At 38.7% G+C, this 22,074-nt stretch overlaps 1 protein-coding gene across 19 annotated transcripts in view; it reads left to right on the top strand.

Moving 5' to 3' along the window:
* MEF2C (myocyte enhancer factor 2C) overlaps nt 1-22,074 on the top strand; it is a 140,742-nt gene that overhangs the window by 80,609 nt on the left and 38,059 nt on the right. For 10 of the 19 annotated variants that reach the window (XM_080573288.1, XM_080573295.1, XM_080573284.1 and 7 more), the window contains one exon: nt 21,191-21,334. In XM_080573288.1, the coding sequence (XP_080429414.1) occupies nt 21,191-21,334 (144 nt within the window). Of the gene's footprint in view, nt 1-21,190; nt 21,335-21,395; nt 21,534-22,074 lie in introns of all 19 variants that reach the window. The other 9 variants (XM_080573291.1, XM_080573300.1, XM_080573290.1 and 6 more) reach the window with 2 other exon arrangements.

Below are 22,074 nucleotides of genomic sequence, written 5' to 3'. Positions count from 1 at the left end.
CTACAACACATAGAGACATCTTTACACACCTTATTGTTAAGATGTTAGGAAAAAAAGTAATACCAAGGCATGTAAGGTGGTGGGATTCATAATATTGTTTGTGTGTGTGTGTTGCTGCTTGCTAAGAAAGGATTTTGCTCCAAAAAATGTGTAATGAAAACATGCAACTAAAGATAGGTAAAAATGAATACCTCCATGGCTTTCTAGAAGAACTTGCTTAAACTGAAAATCTGGTAGATGTTTAGGTTGACCAGCAACAGAGGGGTAACATGCATGAAATAACACTAAGTCTCCAATAAGTCCCCTTGAGACATAAAACTTAGCACATTTTTAACACATTGGAAGGTTGGAGATGATGAGGATAGCATTAAAGCAGCAAAAGCTGTGTGCATGTGGTAGAGACTGTGTGGGTAGTATATTGTGCCTGAGAGGAATACCACAGTCCTGTTTTGATGATGGACTTACTACACTTTATCCCACCAACTCTTACAGGTGAGCTGGGGGTCCTACAGCGCATGCAGGATTAGTCACTTGTTGGGGAATTTCTGAATGAGATGAAGAGAAAAAATATCATTCTGCCAATTATTTCTAAAGGTCACAGAGCTAATGACTAGCTGGGAGGTTAATTAGATTCTGAAAGCCTCTTCATATCAATTAAGACTCTTATCTGTATATTTGTAGTAAATAAACCCATATAACTCTCTAAATGTGCTCCTTTTAGGAGAAGTAAAGCAACTGTTGTAGTTTGTTTAATGTAATAAGCGTATTTTCTTGTCTTGGTATCATAACATAATACTGAATATAAACAAGCCAAGAAATACACATCAAGTCAGCTCTTCAGCTGTTAAAATTGGTGGAATTATTTCAGGTACCATGGGCTGAAGATCTGGGACAGTATAGAAAGTAAACTTGTATGTAAGAAAGGTTATTCAGGGTGATCTAAAGACAGTACAGTCTATTGGATACTGCCCTGGACTAGGACTCATGAGACTTGGATTTTATTAATAGCTTTGCCAAATACTGTTGTGTGACCTTGGACAAGTTACATTTCCTCTTAATGCTTCAGTTTCCCTGTCTGTAAAATGGGGATAGCATTATTGATTTCCTTTGTAAGTTGGTTGAAGACCTGCTAGCTAAAAAAACAGCTACTATTACCAGTTTCCACAGGCCAGAAGATGATTGGACAGGGTCAACTGACCAAAGAATTTCATTTAAATGATGATTTAGGCTTTTTAAGTGCTTGCTTCTTGTTTCATTTTTAGTAAGTATGAGCCAAACCATTATTGCTAACCTCATGTATGACAAAATCATGGAATGGGCTTCAAGATCTTCAGCATTTTTGCATTATTACTTTGGTCTTTCTCTGCTTTCTGAGTTTTGAGCCTTTGGAAAACATGTTTGTAATCTAATATTTTCATGTGAGTTTTTTCCTATATTTTTCCTAACCATGGTAAGTACAAAAAGGTCATGAAGGGGAAAATATCCCATTTTCAAAAATACTGAAAAAAAAAAAACCTCCAATGTGTCAATCTTAATTTCATTACTTTTTTCAAGCAAATAATTTAGAAGTTAATATTTTTAAACAAAAGATGATATTCTTACCTTATCTCACGATTCCATCAATTTGGCCTTTATGTAAATATTAGCTACTACAAGACCACAAGAAAAAATTCAAAGCTGAAAAATTGTGAAAGGCAACTCTGTTCTGTCCAAAGTAGTCCCTGAATGGGATAGATATTCCAGTTGCTTGGACTGTCCAAATTAGTCCCATCCAGTAGGTAACAGTTTGTTCCCTTCCACCTATCCACATGAGATTTTGACTCATTATCTTTCCATCCATAAGCTATTATTTAAGCTTTCCTTGATAAATGCAGTATCCTGTTGCTATACATCTAATAACTGATAGAGTTTTCATGCTTTACAACCTATAAGAAAGGTAACAGGACAAGTGTAGACATTTTTTCTTATTATTTTGAATATACTTCAAAAAATGCAGCTAAGGGAAAGTTGCATAATTAGTTGCTTTGGCTTTTTTGTTTTACGTTCTCTCTCTCTCTGAAAAATAAATAAATAAATAAATAAATAAAGGGCTAGTTTTCCACTATGATTTATTTGCAACAAGGATTTAGTTGGCATGAAACATATTTTTTAATCCTAATGGATGTCAAATGAAAGTGAAGTAGCTCACCTGATAGCTTGTTTTTCCATAACTGGTTGTAGAGAATAGGGACAGAGAAAAGTGAAATACATGCAAATTCAGTTGCTCTGAAGCACATTTAGAGCAAAAGCTACTTTTGATTATATTTTGAGGGACCACCTTGGTTTTAGTTATTGAGGATCAGTCCTTGTTTTTGGTCAGGTCCTCGTGTTATTTTTCTTTCACTCTTGTTCTTAGTAATCATTTGTTAAATATTTTAATATCTTTGGAAATGTTTTGTCTGGATTGTTGTAAAAATAATGTGATAACAAGGGTAAAAATATGTGCAGAGTATACATCTTTCAAACTCTGTTCATGTTTCCTTTCTTTGTCAAACTGGGAACTTAAATCTGTATGTCGTAAAGCTAGGTCTATTTCACAGATGACTGTTTCTTTCTCCAAAACATGATATATCTGGCTGAGAAACTGGAAAAATCTTACATGTCTGTGTAACATTCTTATAGCTTAATAGCTCCAAAGTTTTATCCCAATCTAGTCATTGGAGAATGTTCTTTGTTTTTGTAGTCACTGTTTCACATAGTAACAGCTTGTTGTATTTTGGTCTGTTTGCCAGAGGGTAGGTTTATTTTTAAATCCCTGAACTCTGAATTTTCTTTATTTTTCCAAGATTGGAAGCAGCTGAAACGCCTGGAGTTACAAGTTGAAGGGCTTGCTTCACAATATGAGATGGGAAGCCTCGTCCCCTCCCCCTTTTGTGTTTTTCTTTTTTTGGATTTTTCCTAACAAATGTCTCTTAACTGATATTTGTCTAAAAATAGAAAATTGCCTAACTAAAAATAGCTTGGCTCTCAGTCTTGCCAAGGAAAATGGAGAGGAATAGGCGTGGAATAGAAGGCTGAGTAATCCAGCTCTATTCATTCACAGATCCCTTTGAGAATGCAGGCGATGATAAAGTGCCCTCAAAAAACCACAGGCCTGACTTGCTCTCTTCAGACTCCTAGGTGCCAATAAACATTTTAGCCCAAGGATATATTTTTTTTCCTCATAGATCGTAAATACTTTCTGAAAGACAAGGCTTTGTTTCACAGAAGCTGACTTACTGTCAAAAATAGCTGACTTTCCTAAGGTCCTTTTTTTTTTTTTTTTTTACTTTCCACATGTTTTTTAATTTATTTTCAGATGAGCAATGACTGCAATGTCCTGTCAAGAAATACCATGAAATGTCACATATCTAGTTTGAATGAATGAAAAAATAGATGCTTTTCATTGATCTCATGCTTACGTTTTTACCCTCAAAACTTCACATATCGCTAAAGAAAAGCTTATTACTCTGATTCTGAGCAGTAAAAGTGAATGAGTAGACAGCTGACCAATTTAATGCAGAAATCAAAGTGTATCAGCAGAGCACTTCTTGAAATACATTTGAGTTAAGTTTGTTATTTGTAATTCTTCATTTACCCAAAGCTCAGATTTGTGCAAAGGGTTAGAGGACATGCAAATGGCAAGGGGAAGGATCTAATTAACTTAAAAATAAGCCTATTAAGAACTCTACAAAGCTGAAAATCTTCATTTGCAAAGTTGTCATATTAGAGAAAGTCAATCTGAATTTGTGCTATAAAGGTTTTTATATCACCTCACCACCAAGGTATGGCAACGCGAGGTATCAGTTACACTGACAGCAGAAAAGACACCAGGGAGGGCTGAGCATGTTATTTAAAACAGAAGTGTTTGTTGTTGTTCTGTGTGGAGTTTTTTCTTGTGTTTTTTTAAATCTGAGTAACCTGGTCAAACACAGCAACAGGGTGTGGAAATGTCAGCACAGTTCACAGGGTTATTTGGGCCTGAGTATTGTTTTGTTCAGTTCCTGTAATGCTGCTTGTGATAAGACTCTGGAGACAAAGGACGATAATTGATGGAAGGGGACTTAAATCACTCCAAAAAGAATCAAGGTCCTTGTATTTGGGTACATCAACTCTTCTGGTCTCCTTCCTCCTTGTACAGCATTTTGTCTTCTTGCATGCCGGCCCCCTACTGCTCTTTGTAATGGAGGCAGACCACAAGTGATTCCTTTATGCAGTACACAGCATGTAATTGTCTGTGTGGTGTATTAGTAATTACCAAGGCTGAATTCCCGTATTGTATCTTCTCTGCAAGCATGGAAAAATAGGACACACTACCCTGTATTACCATTTTCAACCTAGATAGTGAGCTACTTATAGCAGTGTTCCAGAGACAAAGGCTTTTGTGAGCAAACCCATTTTTCATTTTTGAGACATCCCTCCTTTGAAAGGTAAATACAAAATGTGGTTATTTACCTGGATTCTTACACAGCAATATTAATCAGAAGTGCATAAATGCTGTGTCTTCTGTTAACTCACAACTATCTTTAGTGCAAACTGCTGGACTTGCCCTCCTGTCCCCCAAGACTTTTCGTTTCGTTGGGCTCCCATAAGCTGTCAGCTCCTCTTTACGAAACCACCGTTGAAGACTGGGTGTTCTGAGGTTCCTGCAAAATCAGCCAGTGATGCACAGTTCTCCACATGCTTACAATGGGGAAAGGTTTTTCTTTAGCGTATAAATGTTTCCAGATGTGGGCCCTTAGCCACTGCTCATAGTTGTATCAGTAAAAAGAGTCCTACGCTATCAAAAATCAAAAACCTCTGTGATGTAAACTCCACCATTCGGGTCTGATTACACCCCTGACCTAAAGCCTGGAGTGGTCAATGAGAGCCTTCTGACTAACTTCCAAACCATCTGGTTACAATTTATACAGACACCAATTTCTACAGATTCTATCACATTTTGTAGTAAGCAAGACTGTGATAGGTCTTATTTCTACAAACATTTACAGAAGTCCTGTTTCAGGCAGTGGAACTATTTAGAAGGAGAGAGTTAAATGCTCCAGTAGATATTTGCAGTATCGTAGCTTTATTTCTGAAGCAGTTTCCCTGTCAGTACGGGTGGCAGAATTGGGACCTAAATAGTTCATACAATGAGTAGCATTTACTCTACTTACATTTGTAAGTAAATGTGCACGTCCCTTCCACACCACAGAGTTAGCCATCAGTGAACCTCTCTCAGAGCAACAAAGGCACTGCACGGGAGGTGCTTCATCACGAAACACCGGTGAGGATAGGGGTACAAAAAGTCTGGCTAGCCCTGACTTTCTGCCGACTTCGCCTGACCTGTTATAGGGAGCTGGCCTGCTTACCTTACCCATCTGTCTTTCACTAAGCAAAATATCTCACTTCTCTTCTCCCCTGGTCTGCACACAGGTAATGCTGTCTGTTCTTGAGATGTCTTCCCACAGTTTTCATAGTTCTGGCAAAAGCTCTGTTAAACTTCAGAATGTGCTGACTTTTATTCCTTGTTACTGTAAGAAGGAATAAATTAATTATTTATTTGTGTACTATAAAATTTGCATTCATCCTTTATGTATTATGTAGCTCGTATTGATTGGACTCCATTTGCCCTGAATTCAAGGAGGCCACTATGTGTTTGTTTATATAAAAGACAATTGAAATTAATGTAAGTTACCAAATTTGCGAGGCTATAAAACCTCAAACACATCTGCTTTATTATTCTACATTTTTAATATTCACAAGTCTAGTAGTCAGCAATGAATTGAAGTCCATAGGCCAGAACTGTTAAGCATTTGCAGTAGTTAAACATCCATCGTTCCTTGAACAACAACAACAACAACAAAAAAAAAACATTTAAAACAGGGTTTCAATCGAGATTTTCTTTATGCTGCAATTTCTAAATCCACAACTTCAGGTGGTTTTGTCTTTCTTTTTTAATTTTGCCATGGGTGTTTTTACATATGGTTACCAGTTAATGAAGGAGTAAACACACTCTTCAAAGAAGTTGCATCATTTGTGCTCTAAATTTTAATTAACTGCATTAATGCTCTTGCATGATAGAGCGCAGTGTTAAAGGGAAAAATCTGTGATATATTGAATAGGCTTGCATTAAAAAAAATCACAAACCCATTATTTATATCGTCCTGTGTGATCTATAGACAACTATAATTACATTTTATAGTGCACTGTTATAAAAAATATGCATGCACTTTACTTTGGGTTGTTAAAGTATATGTTTATTTCTTTGATCAAATGTTAGAGCACACAGGCAGTTCAAAGAAAGCAAATTATAGAAGAGTCAATAAGAGTATTTTAAACAACACACAGCTGTTATAGATTGATTCAAAAGAGATCAAAATCTTGACAAAGAAGCAATTCCTAATGGAATGTATGTTGTTTAAAGTGTATTTAGCTTACTACAATAGAATCATAGCTATAACATGACCAAACATAAAAACACATAATTTATCCTTTCACAGTTATAATCCAAGGTTTGGTTATTACATACTTGTAGCATGTTCAAACACTTATCAATAAAATAGAAGCTTTACACTTTTGTCTCCAGCAGTTGTTAAGTGTGCACTTTAGCATTTCCTCTGTATTTTTATAACCTATGTGAAAAGAAGCTTTCCTTCAAAAAAGTAAATTCTCCTACAACCCACATATATTGTTTAACTTGTGAATAAAAATTGTAATTATGCTCAGTTCTTTCCATCCTATATCCTAAAGTGTTTCAGAGAAGGAGCTAAACATAACCTTTAAAATACGGCAACAAAGGTCATTTAGCCAAAAACCTAATTGGAGGCATATGAACTTTGTAAGAGACCTTGTTGTTCAATATTGAAGATTTGTAGGGGCCTGAACTGTGCTCACATAGGATGAACCCAATCTGGACCAAAATGGAGAGCCTTTTCCCTGTTCAAGCCCTCAAATATCTAGGAACTCTCAGTCCTCTCTGAATAAATTATCCCTGGCAAGCATTTTCTAGGTATACCTAATGCAATGTACAAACCAAGCTTTACGCAAAACGGATTCAGAAAATACTGCTGGTCCCCCATAACAAAGGAACAGAGACTACAGTTTTGTTCCTTTCTTTAAGCTTTCTTTCTGCATTTGAACAGAGTCTTTTTAATGTAAAATGCAAACACCACCTCCAGAGCAGAAATCAGATTTCAACAGACTCTCCCCTCAGATGAAAATGCTGGAACAAGCCACAGAGCTCTGTTGCCTGTTGAGTTCTGTTTCTCTGACCCAACAAATGATGCATTTGTTAATACAAAAAAAAAAAAAAAAAAGAAAATATAACCAGGAAGTGCAGAGATTTAACCCATCTAGAACTATACAGAGCATGGGAAGTTGTGTAAATCCTAACCTTGATAGGAACATGGGAGATAATAATAATTTGATAATAATTTCAACAAAACTGTTTCTAGTTTTGTATCAGGTTTCTAAGGGCTAGTTATGATATGGAAAATCAGCAGCAGCTCTTTCTTAAAAGGAAAAGTGACTCTTCCTCAGATCTTTGAAAGACTGATTGTTGGAGAGAATGCCTGAATGCCCCGTAGGTCTTCATGGGTGAAGGTGTCTCTGCAGTGTAACTTCTGATGAGGAATGCGATTTCTGAAACTGTGTTTGCTTGGTCTGGGTCACTCATATCCTAACCATGTGCTGCTGGGCTTGGATCCTGTTGTACAGCACCAAGCTCATACTGTGTCCTGTACAGGAAGCCTCACAGCCTACCAGTGAGAATGCCTCTCTGGAGGTCAGGTGCATAAAAACTATTGCCAAATTGAACTTTCTATGTCCCTAAATCCTTTACTGGACCTGTTCCATAGCCATTTCCTGTTACAAGGCCCTTTCTTGCAGCAAGGGAATTACAGCAGGGTGTGGACTGCTTTTTATGGCTTCACTGTAAGCTCTTGGGTTCGTGTCAAAGCAATGTGGTCAAAAGGGAACACTCCTTAATGACCATTTTTCTACAATGTCCCTTTAAAAAAATGTTTATTTTCCAAACGACCCTTAAAAAGGTGTGCTCTCATTTCTCTGTCCCTAGATGTCTTCATTTATAGCTTTCAGATGTTGGCAGGTATAGGGGTGTGTTCTGCCTAATTGGCTTCATTTAGCCGAACTGTTGAATTGTGAGGACCCTTGTAGATACCTATATATCTACAAGGGTATATATATATATACATATATATATATACATACATATACATATACATACATACATACATATATATATATATACACATATACATACCAACAATTCTGAGTTGGCCTGCATCAGCAGTAAGGAGTTCATTTTCTAGAATGAAACTTCCCCGATGGTAATGCCCATAAGGGGTTCACAGCTGAAGTTGCACAGACATTTTATGCTGTAGGCTGAACAAAGGTTCAGCCTTTGCTTCTGGGCCAAGCTTCTGGGCTTGGACTTCAGGTGAAATGCTGGGTCCCCAAGGGTTATACAAACCTCTTTCTCTTACAGAATAAATTTTTCATTCCCTTCCCATTAAGGAGTCTGAGAGTCCCTCCTACTCTTTCTGTACAATCTTTTTCATGGCAGAGATGTTCTTATTTCCACCTCTTCCTTAACTGACAGTGATGGAGCAAAACAGAGATGACCAAACATTCTGTAGTAACATCTGCTTCCTACTTATCTCCATGACCAATTCACTAGCAGGAATAAAAGGAGTACTTATCCATTCCTCCCACTGATATTTTATTGAGGGATCTTGTGATCTAGCATACCCCAGGCAGAAACTCCTGCCAAACTTTGGAAACACTGTAAGTAAGCTTTGCTGTAGCACACTTGAAAGTTTCATGTCGTTGAGAAAGGATCTTGTAGCAGTGGTTTTCAGTGAAATTTTGGTTATTTGGGATATTGCTTGTCCCATTTGCTACTGTAAATGCTGTGTGAAAGTCTGGTACCACAGAAGTCAGTTAAGATCTGCTTGCCAGACCTTTGATTTTAAGATTTCTATAGTAAGAGGCAAACCCACATATATTTTGAGGCAAGCTCATCTTCAGTCTTGCCATAGTCTCTTATTTCTTCGGCACAATCAGCTTAATTTTAATTAAAAACTTAATTTTTATATTCAAATGTAAAGTAAATATTAGAGACCCTGTAGTATTCCTTAAGAAAAGCTCAATTCCTCACATGTAACATGGTTTTGTAAGACTGACTGAGGATTTCTTAGGAAACAGCTGTGACAGCGTTATACCACCGAGTTATTTATTGCCTCTCCCCATCAGAGGTTACCAGCCTCTCAGCAGAGGGGAATGTATGCCCACCCCTCAGCTGCTCCACCTCCGCTGCTCGGGTACAGGCCAAGCAGCCTCAAGTTGTTCTCCTTGGGCAGCAATGCGAGGTAATTTACACCACAGTGGAAGGAGACACCAAAGCTGGTCTCCCAGAGCCCTCAGACATCCTCACGGAGACAGCACTGCCCACGTACTCGTTGCAGAGGGCTTCTTTCCACCTCCACCAAGTCACGGAGGAATGGAAACAGGCCTAAGCCTTGCTCCGTTGGTCCTCCTGCAAAGCTAGTGGGCCCAGGGAGAAACATCTTTTGTAGCCCACATAATTCTCTGTGTGGGAATACCTCATGATTAAAGGCTTGAAGATTTCAGACAGTGGGGCTTTGGCAGGCCAATATACCAATTCTTCTTTACAAAACTGTAATTTTGTCCAAAAAAAGAAATCCAGTTTTACAATGAAAAACCCTACATGTTAAAATATGCTTTAGCTGTTTCTAGAGGAGGCTGAAATTTTCACGGAAAGATGCTCAGTTTCTGAATGAAGACTTTTTTTGTTACTTGTTTGTTTTTCTTGTCTATTTTACCCTCTCCACCATTATTCTTCTAGTATGTCCGTAAACTTTGCTCTCATGTCCACATTTCTGGTCAAACTGTTCTAACTGCAGTCTGCTTGCCTTTCTCAAGCAGTGACAATACTAGAAGTGCTCTGTTCCTCAAGTTTTTTCCCCTACCAGAGTGCTGAAGCTGACCATTGTCATGTTAGTTCAACTTAGCCTGTACTCAACAAAGCTACAGCAGGTAGCATGTAAGCCCTTTTTTTGCAGGTATTTGTGAGTTGTCTGAAGGACTGGCTTCCTGGGATAATCATCCAGTCTGGTAGTTTCATCCAGGTCCTCCACACAACTTCTCACTGTAAGCTCTCACTCCTTCTTTGGTTAGTATTTAGTTGAGATATCTGTAAGTTTCAACTTGAAAAATTGCTGTCTGAATCTTGCTACTTCTGTAGGATTTTCCATGGGAAAACAGGACCCACTCCTTTGTTACTTGCAGATGACACTGTGGTAAGCAGACAAATGTATATCATAGTCTGGAGATTTTAGCAGCTGTTTAACGATAGATACAATTTTCACAAATGTTTCTGGTAAATAACAGAACTCATATAAATTGTTGGTCTAACAGGGAAAGGAAAAGAAAAGAAAAAAAAAAAAGACGTCTTAAATCAAGTATGAAAGTCTGCATTGTTTGAGTCATCTGTTTTCACAGTTAAAACCATGGGCCAATTTTTCCTCTCAAATAGCGCTCACTCACTCTAAGCCTTGTGGAGAGATTTCCTTCTCTTTCTCCTTGGTGAAAACTTGACTCTATCAGCAGAACAGGGAGCTGATGGTTATTGCTTTGTTGCTATTTAAGACCTCCATCTTCCAAAAGAACAGAAGGCTAGAGTTGCAGAGATCTAACCTCTATTATAATTCACCATTTAAAATATATATATATATTGATTTGGGCATTTTTACCAACGGATAAAACCATTATGGTACTACAAAAATAAAAGGGGATGTTCTTTTGCCTTTAAAAGGAACAGCTATTCAGCAACATTTGCTCATTGTCATATTAGTAGGGTTTTTTTGTTTGTTTGTTTGTTTGTTTGTTTGTTTTGTAATAACCTGCAATTTGATCTGCTGTAAAATAAATGTTCAAATTCTGGGAAGAAAAAAAGAAAAAAAAAGAAAAAAACACAACCCACTGTTCATAACATTGATACATTCAAGGTTTTTATGGGAGACCTCCAAAGAAAACCCAGGTGCTGAAGGAAGTGGTGTTTTTGCCTCAGTGGGTGGCATTTTCACTGCTGAGTCAGTACTGCACCAGTTCAGTGCTGCTGGAGGTGCTCTGCTTCAGATGAAATGAAAAAGCAAAATGTTGTGGTCATCAAAGATTCCCTGGTCCCCTGACTAAGAATAAAGGTGTTTGCCCCTGGTCAAGGAAATATTCCATAACTTATATCCTATGTTACAGCTTTATTTGTCAGAGATATTTGCCATTTCTCCTCCTGGAAACTTCATTGCCTAGTATAGCTGACACAAGTTGACGATATATTCTCCCCAGAATGGCTGCATTTTTAATGATGTGTGAAGCAGTCCTAAAACACACAATTTCAGAGTCTCTTTAGGATCTTCTAGAACATAGATAATGTTCAAAACGTATGCAAAGTATACCTCGTTATCAGCTGCCATTCTTTCTGTAATAAGTTTTTTGTAACAAAAGATTCTGTAAAATATGCGTTACTTTGTTTATCATGTTTCTCAAGTATTTTGAATATGGCATTTAGTATTAAAGGTTACCATTTATATCATGGAAAAACACCAGCTGCATTTGAAATAGTTAATTGTTTCTGCAGCCATTTATATTAAGCCCTGCATATTTCAAATACTGTGTGCTTGAAGCAATAGCAACCCTGATGTAACAGACTTGGTAACACCACTTTACATCTAGAATAACTCAACTGGTGTCTTTACAGATGTTCCAGCCACAGATTTACACTAGTGTAAATGAGATCTGACTTCAGCCTTGCATTTGTGTATATATCTGACTAAATTAGACACAAATGAAAATGTTGAGGGCAGCACTCCATCTGGAAGGGATGGAGTCAGCGGAGAAGGATTATAGATAGACAAACATAAAAAGGAGGGAAATAACAACCTGTTGATGATTACAGTGTTTATTTTTAAGTGGCCTCATATTCCCTAAAGAAGCTGAGATGGTTCTGCTGAACTACTGTAAAGTTTATTTTTCCATTCATACACTTTCTGTGTCTGGCAGCAAAACCTAGTACAAATCAAATATACTATGTCTCACAATATCTTCTTCTGTTTTAAATATGCCCAATAAAGTTTAGAGAAAATCTGGCCTTTTAAATACTTCATATACTTTAACTGTTTTGAAAAGTCAGTTAAAGACATAATGGACTGATACCATGCTGTGGCCCAGGGGCAAGAGGCAAGCCAGAGATTCATCTGTTCTGGCTTGAGGCCATCCTTGCATCCCTTGGCAGACAGACTGCTTGCAGGCTGGTGGTGCTTCTGCCTCAAAGCTTCTGCAAGTAGCCAGGATGCAGAAGCGCTGTCTTCACGGGGTCGTCCCACAAATACTGACCCGTGTGAAACCATGGAAGTCTATTTTCTGTAAACCCACATCCCAAGACAGAGAATTGAAAGCTGGGTATTTGCCACAGTGCTGTGGCATTGACCTTCATTCTGCAGATGGTCGTTGAACCATAGGGTCATTAAGTTTGGAAAAGCCCTCCGTGATCATCTGGTCCAACCATCATCCTACTACCAATGTCACCCACTAAATCATGTCCCTAAGGTCATGGTGCTATGGCCCAAGGCATGCATATGTAGATAGGGCAGCGTGCATAAAGAGTGCTGGCAAGAACTGGGAGCAGGCTGATGTTTTCTGTCCTAACCCACATCTTCCGTATTTCCATTAGTTGAACACAGGGCCTGCAACTGGTCTTTGCACCCCCAGTCTGAGGTTATAGTCACAGGGTTGCACAAGGAACAGTGAGACCTGTTTGATCCTAAAACACAAATATCCTGAGAATACCTTTGATCTAGGTAAATAATCTGCTAATTTACTGTATGAAGCACTACAGTCAATCTCTGAGAAGTTGTCTGGTTTTGTTTTTTTTTTTGTTTTTTTGTTTTGTTTTTTTAACTCAGCAGAGCTGCACACAATTTTAATTTTAACCCCGTCTTTGGGTGGAAGGGGTGCATTTGATAGTACAGTAAATTTTGACTAACATCTAAAACATCTATTTTTTTTTACTGTTTCAATCTTGTGTAGGGATTTAAATAATCTGCAGGGATGATTTTATCAGATGTAATCACAACTAGGTTGGCATTGCATTTATGTCACTAATCCCATCACCATGGCAGTGGTGCATTGGTAAAGTGCTGGGGACAGGGCTGGGGACAGGGACAGCCACCCATGGGTGGCAGTGATGCACAGCCTTACCCACTGCTGCCTGTGCCTGTCCCTGCCATCAAAGCCAGGAAATGTGATCTCCTCCACTGAGGGTAGTGCAAGAATCCTACCTCAGCTGCCCACAAGATTTGTGAGGTCTTCAGACCTGCAAAGACAGATGAGGATAAGCTTGAGCGATAAGGAAATGACCCTACTTAGAGTCCCAGGAATTATTCAGATTTAAATTCTTAATAAATGTGATGATGGACGGGAATGTTTTCCACACCCCATGAAATAACGGTGAGCATAGCGGTGTGAGCTGCATTATGTGCAGTGACAGAAATTTCAATACAAAGCTTTAATGCCAGCATCATCATGCGATTTGGTTTTGTTTCCTTCTGAGAAAACCCAGAAAGATGCATGGTTTAGATTAGTTGCTATCAGATCTCTGAATTTGACATATCCATCTTCTGTCTGTACTTTTATAAAGCCAGCGTTGTCCTGCATAATGCAAAGCCTGGCAAGTTGAACCTGCTTGGCCTCTTGTAGGGAGCAAACCTCCACCCTCTCCCCACCTCCAGCCTCCCTGTCTCCCCAAAAGGCAGTCCAGGCAGCGAGGATGCGCAGAAGCTCCCTCATGCCTGAGTCACCTTGCAGAGCTACAGGGAGGAGAAGCAAACGCCCCACTGTCCCAGTGCTCTTTCTGAACACCGTGGATTAATTTGGGTTTGTACCCGCATGACAAAATATTATGGAGGATATGTCTTGGCCCGTGTCAGAAGCAGGAGTAGAAAGGAACAGGCTGAACTTTGCAAGCAGGTAGAAACCTCGCAGCCCGAGGAGCTTGCAGTATATACATACAGGCATTCATAACATGCTGGTTGATCATCGGAAAGCAAAGAGAAGCAGATGCTACTGGCACAGGGTGTCGGCATTGTTTGGTTTCACAAGAGGTGTGATTAGAGAAGGTACTTGAAGGAGGAGAGAATAATCACTTGGCATGCAAAAATGAGCCACAAATCCAAGCTGAGGGTTGGTGTATTGTAGTGAAAAACACGCTTATGTGTATTCATTTGAAGAAGACAGACGTACAGGACCCGACAATGGAAATTTTTTTTTTCTTTGATACTTATGTGAAAATAAAATAGTAACAAAAAGGTTAACATGTGGTTCTAGAAGTTCACCTATTGTATAAGCCCTGTAGCTTATTTCAAAAAAGGCATAAACCACAAAAGCATTTTACGATTTATACAAAAGAGGTAAGAAATGTTCCATTTTTCTCTGTTACTGGTATACATTTTTTTTTCTGCCTGGAGCTTGTTAGATAACAGTAAGTATAATAATGTTTTATCTGATTCTCCTAAACATGCAATTAAAGTGCATTAGTACCAGCATACTAGTTTATGTTCATTATTCAATGTAAAAATCTAAGAACTCTACATTAATGGAACATAAAATTTCAGATTTTAGTTACACAGAAGTCAGGGAATTCAGATGGACGGTTCCCATAGCAACCTATCTCTTCCTCTTTGTGTTTTTCATTTCACTAGAATCTTTCATTACTTGATTGCACCATACATTGTACAGTGCAATTTCATCATAAAATTTCATCATTATATAACTGTGCAAGAGAAGACAGTGAAGGTTGTCTTCACTCCACACTTGCTAACTTTAACGTTTCTGTTGCACAGAGAGCAAACAGATGCTTAAATGAATCAGGCCCATGATTTAAATATTTCCTGCATTTTAGAGGGTCTCCATAAATTTGGCTGGGTGCTTTGGAATGGCTATTAATGCTAAAGCAATTGAACACAATAGCATATGATTTCTTTATAATTGGTTATTGTCTGCCCTGCCACGTAGATATGTGGCTCCAGTGAGCAAAACAGAGACCAAACCATTTTTCATTTGTGGCTGGAAGATTTCTCCTATTCAGATACAGGAAAGAGATAGTGGAAAATAGAGGGCACTTGTGGTTTTTGTCTCCTGACAGTTGCATATAATATACCAAATTACATCTTTGTGGATTCTCATGGTTGCTAGTGAGGTTATCAGTTAGAGATCATTATGGTAACCTCTAGACAACATAACAAATACGGGAATTAGTAAAAGCAGACCTGCAATTCTTAATTTTTCTGTAGTGGAAGTTTTGAGTACAGATGAAATGACAATGAGGTAGTACTTTTCGTAACACAAATGAAGATAATGATTAACCTTGTAACGGCTAGTTGAGTCTTTCATCCACAGGATATATAAATGGAACAGGCAGAGTGGGCTAGACTAAACTTTTTGGGGACCTTATCAGCTGACCTGGTCTTTTACTTTGGCAGCTAATGTAAGCATTTTCAGCCCAAATATCTGTGGCTTTTCAAGCCCCAGAGCGTTTTGGAGATCAGCTCCACAGTAGATAAAGCTATTAAGAAGAACGAAGAAACCCCTCTACAAAGATCAAAGCTGAACACACTAAAAGATGGGATAAAAAAAAAGAAAAAACTGGCTTTTTCCGTTTTTCATGTTAAAGAAATGCTAAAAGAAGATTGTACTGCACAAACAAAGAAAATGAAAGGCTTTTCCTCCTCAAGAGCCTTCAAATTGTGATGATTTCCATTGCCTTGATAAAACCACACCCAGCTGATCGTGCCACATTTTCTTTTGTGCTTTTGTAGTGATTATAAATTTTGCATGAAGTGAAAGTAAATAGTTGTTTATACTTCATTTTACAGCAGCCAGTATGTCACTAAGTCAGCACTTCTCCTCAGAGATTTATAGAGCAGGATTTAGGCTAAATTGCTGGCATATGAGATTTCAGCCAAAGGTTGTTTTCCTTTAACCATTTTGTTTTTCAAATGCCGTGGCGGATTTTAGGTTATTGGAGTCCAATATAATTACTTCTTTAATTGCTTGGAAAAAGTAGATCTTCTGTAGAACAAAAAAAAAAAAAAAAAAAAGGCTTATTTTCTTTAAAAATAACTGAAATCTGGCTTGGGGTTCTCTAGAATGCAATGCACTATACAATTGTGTAATTTTATCCTCTTAAAAATTCCCTGAACAGTCATTAAATCTTTGGAAACTAGCTTATCTCCAGGAGGATGCTATAGGTCTGGCTACTTTCCAGGGTTTGCAAGAGGCTATGACAGCTTAACATGATAAGAAAAATTGTTTCTAAGTCACTGAAAGAGTGGGTCAAAGACCCTAGCCTGCTGAAACCCAGTTGGCCTTCTTAATGACTCCGTTCTTCTCTGAGGTCCAGAATCAGCCTCTGTAATCAAGAGGTGACACAGAGCCGAGGAGGAGAGGGAAAGTTTGACGTGGAGTCCAGAGAGCTTGTGAATAAAGAGGGATCTGTTAGATATCGGTCAGTGCCACTTTTAGTTGTGTTATACCAAGTATCAGATGTGTTGAAGCACAATAGTAAAAGAGCTTTATGAGAGGTACGAGTTTGGTAATAATGTGGAGAGTAAAGTAATACACAATGCAGCAGAACAGACAAAACGGTATTGCATGTTGAGAAGCCAGAGATAATGATAAGATGCTTAGGATCATTATATTTGTCCTGAATACCACTCGTTACCTTACTGCAGAGGATAAGTATGTCACTTTTAGCGTGCTACCCTCTCCAGAGGAGGACCGTGTATTTGTGCGTATGTGTGTCTGCACAGTCTACTAGTCTGTTCTTCTGTCTTTTTCCTTATAACCTTTTCATCCTTTATTTAGTGCCAAGGAAATCTGGCACAAAAGGAGAGACAAAAGCAGGGATCTTACAGACAATGAAATACCAACAAGGTTCATGAAAATGTTGTGTTCCTGTGCAGAAAAAGAAATCAGGAAAGTATTCCCAGAAAGCGTCCCAGCTGAAGGCAGGGTTGCAGCATGATTCCTTACACACAGAGGTAACAATGGGTCTACAGACAGATGGGCAGGAGGCAAGAGATGCCCCGAGAGACCCAGAGACAGGAAATCTTCTCTGTACATTGCACTTTTCCCCAAAAATGCAATTCATACAGAACAAGGCATTAGTTCCAGCACTCAAAAAGCTAGAGCTGGGCCTCTGACTGCAGCACACTTGTGGATAATTATGTTGCCTAACCTTATCACATTGCAATTCAGGGGAGGTGGGCGGGGAGAAGGGCACAGGATCAGTGAGCTGGACTAGCCGTGTCAGCCAAGGCACCAGCCAACCACACTGGATTGGTGAGTTTTGCAAGGGGAAATTTTGCCTCTACTCTGTTAAAGTTAATTTGGGGTAGAATACCAGCATGGTTTTGCTGATTTTGGTCTTTGAGTTTGTTGTGGTTTAACACCAGCAGGTAGCTCAGCACCACCACACCACTTTCTGATTTTCCCTCCACAAAAGGATTGGGGCAGAAAATATGCACAGATAGAAAAAAAAAAAAAAAAAAAAAAAAAAAAAAAAGAGCAGTGAGAACTAGAAGCAAACTAAAACCACCTTCCCCCCATCCACCCTCTTCCAGCTCATCCCCCCGAGCAGCGCAGGGGAACAGGGACTGGGGGCTGTGGTCAGTCCCTGACACTTTGTCTCCACCGCTCCTTCACGGTCCCTCTCTGCCCCTGCTCCCCGTGGGGTCCCTCCCACGGGATGCCGTCCTTCCCGAACTGAGCCTGCGGGGGCTGCCCACAGGCAGCAGCTCTTCAGGAACTGCTCCCACACGGCTCCGTACCACGGGGTCCATCCATCCCCCAGGAGCAAACTGCTCCAGCACGGGTCCCCCACGGGCGGCAGCTCCCCCCAGACCCCCTGCTCCTGCGTGGGCTCCTCTCCACGGGCTGCAGCTCCGGCCCGGGGCCTGCTCCTGCGGGGGCTCTCCATGGGCCGCAGCCTCCTCCAGGCCACATCCACCTGCTCCACCGGGGGCTCCTCCACGGGCTGCAGCGTGGAGATCTGCTCCGTGTGGGACCCATGGGTGCAGGGGGACAGCCTGCTCCACCAGGGGCCTCTCCACAGGCCGCAGGGGAACTGCTGCTGCCTGCCTGGAGCACCTCCTGCCCTCACCTCAGGGGCTGCAGGGCTGCTTCTCATTCCTTGCTCTCCCGGCTGCTGTAGCACAGAAGATTTTTGTTTTCCCCTTTCTTCAATCTGCTCTCCCAGAGCCCAACCAGTGTTGCTCACGGCCCAGCTCTGGCCAGTGGCAGATCCCTTTTAGAGCAGCGGGAGCTGGCTCCTCTCTGCCTTGGGGCAGCTGCTGGGCTCTGCTCACAGAGGCCACCCCTGCAGCTCCTCTGATACCTGCTAAGTTTATGAATATAAAATGGATTAGTTATTTATATATAAAAGGGAATTTTCATTTTTACAGCATTGTATTGTGTCTATTAACTCTAAAACAACGGCTGATTGCAGAAGTCCTCTTTATAATTGGTTTGTTTCAAGCTATTAGCAGTAGAAATCAAACTTGACTCTGTCTTGTAGCTAACATCTGAACCATAAAGGAGATAAGTGGGTGTGAAGAAGTGGAGAGTCATTCAAGTTATCTCGTCTTCTTAGGGTTTGATTCAAATGCGTTTATAATTTTGTCTGTGAGTCAGGAATAGCTCATAGGATTAAACCTGAATTTTTACAGATATGCATTTTGAAAAGCTCTGCGTTGAGCAAGCCTTCCACAATTACCAAAATGTGTTTGAGAGGTCCACAACATGAACTTGGAAGGCTCCGATCTCATAAGGGTTAGCACCACCATTTTGTTGGCGTGAAGAAAACATGAGATTCAAGTCATGTGTCTCCACAAGTTAAGTAGCATTATGGCTTCTGCAGGAATAAGATGGCCTTTTTCATCAGTCTTGTGTAAAATACAGAAATGAAGTCTAATTTTTAGTATATAAATGCAGTAATACAGAATCAAAGTATGAAATTGTAGTACTTAGGGATTTAACAGTGCAAAAAGGGGGCATTGCCATAAAGAAAGCAACTAGGGAAAGTACTTTTTCAAAGAAACAAAAAGCTCAGAGTAGAGGCAGCCTTTCTTAGGAGGCAAAAAGAAACCAGGTAGAGCATCAGACACTAATCACACAGCATCAGCATAGCCACTTAACAACACAGGAGTGCTATGTAATCTATGTGTTGTAACTGAGATTTCTCAGCCAGGCTTCAACTGAAACCTAACTGTGAGCTGTCTGATAATGTTTGTAGACAGCCAAATGGACTCTTTGAAGCGTTTTTGACCAAAGAACTCTTAAAAGCTAAATTTGAGAAATCTTACAAATATTGACTTTTGGACAGTCCACAAGGACCTGCTTCTCATATTCTTTTACCTTTATGCAGTGGGTGACTGGTAGATCAGTTAAAGCCTGTTTGAGGCCAGGCAACATTTCTAAATTGTTAGCTACTGATTTTATTTTGTTTTTATCTTTTTCATCTCTGTTATTTATCTTGGTGATGATGTTCATGGTTCTGAGCGTTGATTTGAGCTGCTGAACCTGAAATTCATCTGTTTTGACTCTTTACTAAACATCTGTTCTAGCAGTGCTTTTTCCTGTATGTTAAACTTCAGCACTACACATTTGTAGCATACTGGAGTCAATAAAAAGTAAACACTATGTCTAGAAGCTCTGAATCAGTATTTCACAGTCGTGTTCACAACTCTCTCCTCCCACTTGTCCTGCCAAAAACATGCATTTAGGAATGGCAGGGCACTGTTAATGTCATCTCTTACATCAAATTCAAAGGAAGAATTCGATTTAGTTACTCCTTCTTCTTCTGTGAAGAACATGAATTGCTGTCTGCTACTTTTCTTTTCTTTTCTTTTCTTTTCTTTTCTTTTCTTTTCTTTTCTTTTCTTTTCTTTTCTTTTCTTTTCTTTTCTTTTCTTTTCTTTTCTTTTCTTTTCTTTTCTTTTCTTTTCTTTTCTTTTCTTTTCTTTTCTTTTCTTTTCTTTTCTTTTCTTTTCTTTTCTTTTCTTTTCTTTTCTTTTCTTTTCTTTTCTTTTCTTTTCTTTTCTTTTCTTTTCTTTTCTTTTCTTTTCTTTTCTTTTCTTTTCTTTTTTTTCTTTTCTTTTCTTTTTTTTCTTTTTTCTTCTCTTCTCTTCTCTTCTCTTCTCTTCTCTTCTCTTCTCTTCTCTTCTCTTCTCTTCTCTTCTCTTCTCTTCTCTTCTCTTCTCTTCTCTTTCTTTTTCTTTTTCTTTTTTTTTTTTTTTCTTTTTCTTTTTCTTTTTCTTTTTCTTTTTCTTTTTCTTTTTCTTTTTCTTTTTCTTTTTCTTTTTCTTTTTCTTTTTCTTTTTCTTTTTCTTTTTCTTTTTCTTTTTCTTTTTCTTTTTCTTTTTCTTTTTCTTTTTCTTTTTCTTTTTCTTTTTCTTTTTCTTTTCTTTTTCTTTTTCTTTTTCTTTTTCTTTTTCTTTTTCTTTTTCTTTTTCTTTTTCTTTTTCTTTTTTTTCTTTTTCTTTTTCTTTTTCTTTTTCTTTTTCTTTTTCTTTTTCTTTTTCTTTTTCTTTTTCTTTTTCTTTTTCTTTTTCTTTTTCTTTTTCTTTTTCTTTTTCTTTTTCTTTTTCTTTTCTTTTTTCCATTTCTTCCTTCTATATCTTTCTTTAGTAAAAAAGGAAAACACAGGGTATTCCAGTCTAAACAGTATGTGTCCTTTGCTGTTAGTGTTTATTCATATGTGTAAATACATTTAAATGAATTGCTTTCTGGGTGGGTATCTTAACCTCTTAATGCTATCAGATGTGGTGGGAGTTGGGGGTACTAACCCAGGCACTTTGCCATATTGCTAGCTTCATTCTTTTTTGACAGCTTCCAGTTTGAGAGGGAGGAGGTCTGTATAGTCTTGTCTTGCTACTCATAACAGGAGACCTACAGCATCACTGTGGTGTAGACAGTTTCTTTCCCTAAATTATAATGTAAAACTTTCCACCTCTGGACAGTTTATGTTACTCTAACACTGCTGAGTCTTTCTTGCAGCATATGTCAAGGATTGAACTTTCCAAATTATGTATTTCAGACATTGAGAAAGAAAGGACTTAATGGCTGTGACAGTCCAGACCCCGATGCAGACGATTCAGTAGGTCACAGCCCTGAGTCTGAGGACAAGTACAGGAAAATTAATGAAGATATTGATCTAATGATCAGCAGACAAAGATTGTGTGTAAGTATTCTGAGCTCCCATTCATTTTTTTTACTTTTTGATATTTCTCTGAACCTGGCAGGCATTGAACAAGAAAGAAAACAAAGGTTGTGAAAGCCCCGATCCTGACTCCTCTTACGCCCTCACCCCACGCACTGAAGAAAAATACAAAAAAATTAATGAAGAATTTGATAATATGATCAAGAGCCATAAAATACCTGTAAGTACCAAAGGTTAGATGGCTGTCTGCTGATAACTGCTGCAGTAACAAACCATAACCCTTTCAGTTCTGGCTTCTTAAGGAAAACATTTCAGCTGGAAACAGGCTTTAATAGCTCGATATATAATTAAACACTGTGGTAAGAAAATTTCACACAACATATTTTTTTTCCAAGTCTCTACCTCTGACACGCAGACAAAGCATACTATAGGTGAAACCTACAGAAGGAAGTGAAATATACATATATACATTATATTCACTTGATTTACAGAACTGTTTTACCACACCACTTGCACAAATTATACCTAAAAAATAACGATGGAAATCTTTCTTTGTGGACAGGCTAACAAACCCACAGAATACTTTCTGTGGTGATATAGAAAAAACGATGTAGAACTGAAATTCCTTTATATATAGCAATTAGTACATTCTGTGCGTGTCACTTCAGTTCTCAAGTGTCTCTGCCAAATTCAGTTTCAGCACTGAAGGGTTACAGCTACTTGCTCGCTGCAGAGAAACAGACTGCATGAGAGCCTAATGG

The sequence above is a fragment of the Anser brachyrhynchus genome (genome assembly GCF_964034855.1).
Source record: "Anser brachyrhynchus genome assembly, chromosome: Z".
Classification (NCBI taxonomy): Eukaryota; Metazoa; Chordata; class Aves; order Anseriformes; family Anatidae; genus Anser; species Anser brachyrhynchus.
The sequence above is the reverse complement of the archived record's forward strand: the minus strand, read 5'-3'. Positions and strand labels throughout refer to the sequence as shown.